General features: G+C 48.5%; 1 protein-coding gene across 1 annotated transcript; it reads left to right on the top strand.

The window, feature by feature from the left end:
• Nucleotides 1–809: 809 nt before the first annotated feature.
• Nucleotides 810–1,655, top strand: LOC135024502 (B box-binding protein-like). Its single transcript, XM_063953461.1, has one exon. The coding sequence runs from the start codon at nucleotides 810–812 to the stop codon at nucleotides 1,653–1,655; it is 846 nt and encodes a 281-aa protein (XP_063809531.1).
• The last annotated feature ends 2,144 nt before the right edge of the window (nucleotides 1,656–3,799 follow it).

Below are 3,799 nucleotides of genomic sequence, written 5' to 3'. Positions count from 1 at the left end.
TAAAGAAACTGGCCAGCATCTATAACTCCAAGTCCATCGCAGAACTGAAGGGGCGATTATATGCCTGAAAACAACAACCGCAAGAATCCCTTTGCTCTGGGATTACAAGAGGCGATGCGGCAATCCAAGCTAGAGCTCCGAGGGAAGTAGAATACGTCGATGAAACATTGATGGACCTGTTTATTGAAGGGGCCAGAAGTGAAACAACAAGGGCCCAGCTGAGAATGTGGAGAAAAAAGAAACTGGACTGCACCTTCCCTGAGTTTAAAGAAACCTCAATGGACATACTGGGGCTGAACCAGAACACAGACACGGAGTCTGGGTCAACCTCGGAGCAGACCGAGGATGAAGAGTGTGAAGAGATGCAACCATGTTTGATGCCCGAACCCAGGAAGTCTAAAAGCATTGTCACCCAGCAGGTCCAAACCAGTCAGGATCCGTTCGGGGCCCTCACCAGTGCCGTAATGGAGATGATGAAGGAGATTCAAGATATACGTCTGGAACAGGCCGAGGAAAAATGCAGAAGACGACACAGTGACTCAGGTGGACGAAGCAGATGACAATGGGACGTCCTACGGGAGTCAGTACAATGCCCCACCAGTCAATTCCATGCTCCAGAAGGTGCTGTATGCCAACAGACCTCTGAAAGAGTGGAGAGAGTAGATATACCGTGGGAAGAACGACCCAGAGAGGCAGGGCCAAGACTGGTGTTGCAGAGTCAACTCAGAGTGATGGGTGTACCATCTGGTGGGGATGATCGAAGAGCCAGAGCCAGAAAGAAGACAGGCCAAGTATTGTGGTTTAGTGCAATGCGTGGTTATGGCTTCATAAGAAGAACAGACACTAAGAGAACCATATATGTTCACTATACGGGCATTCAGAAGACCTATCAGAACAATTACTTCCGAAGCCTAGGAAGCGGGGAATGGGTCGAATTTGAATTGACCAATGGAAAAAAGGGCATTAAGGCCATCAACGTCACAGGTCCTAATGGCGTTCCAGTGCAAGGCAACAGACATGCCAGGGAGCGTAACCGGTATTGGCGCTGTCCGCGGTATAGAAAGCCTCCACTCTACTACCAGCAAGACTACTGGGACAGCGGAATCAGAGAGGAACCAAGAGACTGTAATAGTGAGACCGGTAGACCTAACACCAATCCTCCTCGACCTGACCAGATGCCCCGACCACCAGAACCTGAAGTCCCAAAGCAAAGGAAACTGCTGGAAACAAGCGAGAGACCAGTTGTGAAGGGTCAGAGTGAGACAGTGCAGCAGTGCCTTCAAAATGTGATTAAGCCTCAGATTTCTCCTCAACCAAAACGGGAGTACATCCCAAACAGGCAAGACGCAGATTACCGTGCAACAAATCTCGAGCAAACAGAAGCCAGTGTGACTGACCAGAAAAGGGACACTGAAGCAGTGGTCCACATGGCCGTGACAAAGATAGTGGAGCCCTTGGAATCCAGAAGTCCAGAACCAGCTATGCCACTGTCTGAACCCAAGACCCAGGCAGAGACCCCACAGGCAGCTGAGAAGGCTGAGACCCATTCCACTGAGGAGAAGCCTGTAATGGATAGCGAGTACACGACCATAACGGGAGAAGAATTCGCCTTCAGGATACAGCACCACATGCTCATTGCAGATCGCACACCGTGATATAGAGTACCACCCATGTACATCATTGAAGAACCCGTACCGCAGAGGGATGGGAGTCCTGTGGCGGAGGGATGGGAGTCCCGGGGTGGACATACACTAGCTATTTAACAGAGTAAATGTAGAAATGTATAACTGTTCAGGTTTAACTTGTTGGCATCTATTTATTTGCATTTATTGTGAATCCAAAGACTGTGGTGCCGGACTTTAAGCCATTACAGTATGCGTGGGGACACGCATAATTTTAGCGGGCAAATTTGTGATAACCCCCTCTTGGGGTACCCCTTCTGCTAGTTTAAACCAGCTGCAGACAGACACTGTGAGGATTAAAACCCTTTTAACTGGTTGCTAAGCGACCATGACACCCAGGAGAGAATTATGTATAGCACTAGGACCCTGGGCTTTCCATCAGGATCCCTGCAGAGCGGGAAGCTGGGAGCGCTCTGATTGGCCGTGGTGTGTGGGGAGAGAAGAAGGGAAGAGAGCGGCAGTGAAGCAAGATGCAGTGTATGTGGGTGTGAGGAGCTGTACGCGGAGGTCTGGAGGCACGCTGTGCTGGGAGAGACTGGGCACTGAGAGAAGGCTGTCACCCCGAAAGCAGCAGTAAGGAGAAGTGACCGGCAGGAGCTGGCAACAGCAGCAGATAATACAGGTACTCTACCTCACCCCAGACAGCCCCCACCTATGGGCACCCAGACCAGCTTTCAACATCACAGCCCCCTTGGGACAGAACACAGCAGGACTCTATGTATAAGGAGAGGGACACGTGTGATTTATTTGGGGCTGCCTGCCACTGTACCAGAGAGCCTTAAGGGATAGGGTTGTGTGAAACCCCCTGTTTCCCTTTACCACTTCAATTGCAAGGAAAACACGAAGTGACACTTATCCCTAGACTGTTTGAGCTGCAGCACCATGTGCGTGCCAGGATTGGGTCATTTGCTCTGTGTCCCACTGTATGCTGACATCAGTTCTTACTCCACAGTGCCCTCTATTTGAAGCGCATTGCTACACTGTGCTATGACTTACTCCACAGTGCCCTCTATTTGAAGCGCATTGCTACACTGGGCCATGACTTACTCCACAGTGCCCTCTATTTGAAGCGCATTGCTACACTGTGCTATGACTTACTCCACAGCGCCCTCTATTTGAAGCTCATTGCTACACTGTGCTATGACACTCCACAGCGCCCTCTATTGGAAATTGGTGCTATACATTGCAAGTAGCTGCTCCACAACACCACCCATTGGATTACAAATACTGTGCACAGTGCAAACTCATTCTACAACACTCCCTGTAGGACATTGATATAGCTGGAACATTTTGTCAGCAGCATAAACTGATTATTTCCAATCAAGCGCCATCTGGCGGACACTTTAGTGAATACGGAGTTGATAGAAATGCCAGCCCACTCTTATGTTGTACTTTTGTTTGGGTAAATGCCTAATTGTTTTGCAGCATTATTCCTGACTAATACAATTGATTGTCAAAGTCCTTCTTGTGTTCTAATTGCAACATTACACATTTATACCTGATGTACAGGTTGCTTCAACATACAGGTCGTATTGATATGTAATTGTACTTGGCTGGTAATACCCAAATATCATTTGCAGTGGCGACTAGTGAAACTGACTATAATAAATTGTTGTCACTCCGATTCTGTGTTCTATCTATATGTGTGGGGCTCTCTTGGGGTGTCCATCCTTCTGTCACAGGCTTCCATATTGGAGAGGACTCTAGAGTTGTCGAGTTCACCCGTATGGTGGAAGATACAGGTACGACACACTATCACAGGGGCTGACATTACACATGTAAAAATGGGGTGTGGCCCTGTACCTGCTAGACCATGCCCCTGGTATAAAATTCATTGAAAAATCCAGAACCACATAAAATACATTTTTAAAGCCAGAACCAACATAAAATACATTGAAAAATTAACTTCCACATAAAATAATTGAAAAAGCCAGATTCACATAATACACTTTAGCTCCCCCATGTGTCACTCCAGCCAACACCCTACTGTCACTCCAGCCAGCTCCCCAATGTGTCACTCCTGCTATCACCCTCCTACTGTATGTCTCTCCAGCCAGCTCCCGAAGAGTCACTCCTGCCAGCACCCTCCTGTGTCACTCCAACCAGCTCTCCCATGC

This window comes from Pseudophryne corroboree, chromosome 2, assembly GCF_028390025.1.
Source record: "Pseudophryne corroboree isolate aPseCor3 chromosome 2, aPseCor3.hap2, whole genome shotgun sequence".
NCBI classification, from domain to species: Eukaryota; Metazoa; Chordata; class Amphibia; order Anura; family Myobatrachidae; genus Pseudophryne; species Pseudophryne corroboree.
Note: the sequence above shows the minus strand (reverse complement) of the source record. Positions and strands in the feature narration are given on the sequence as shown.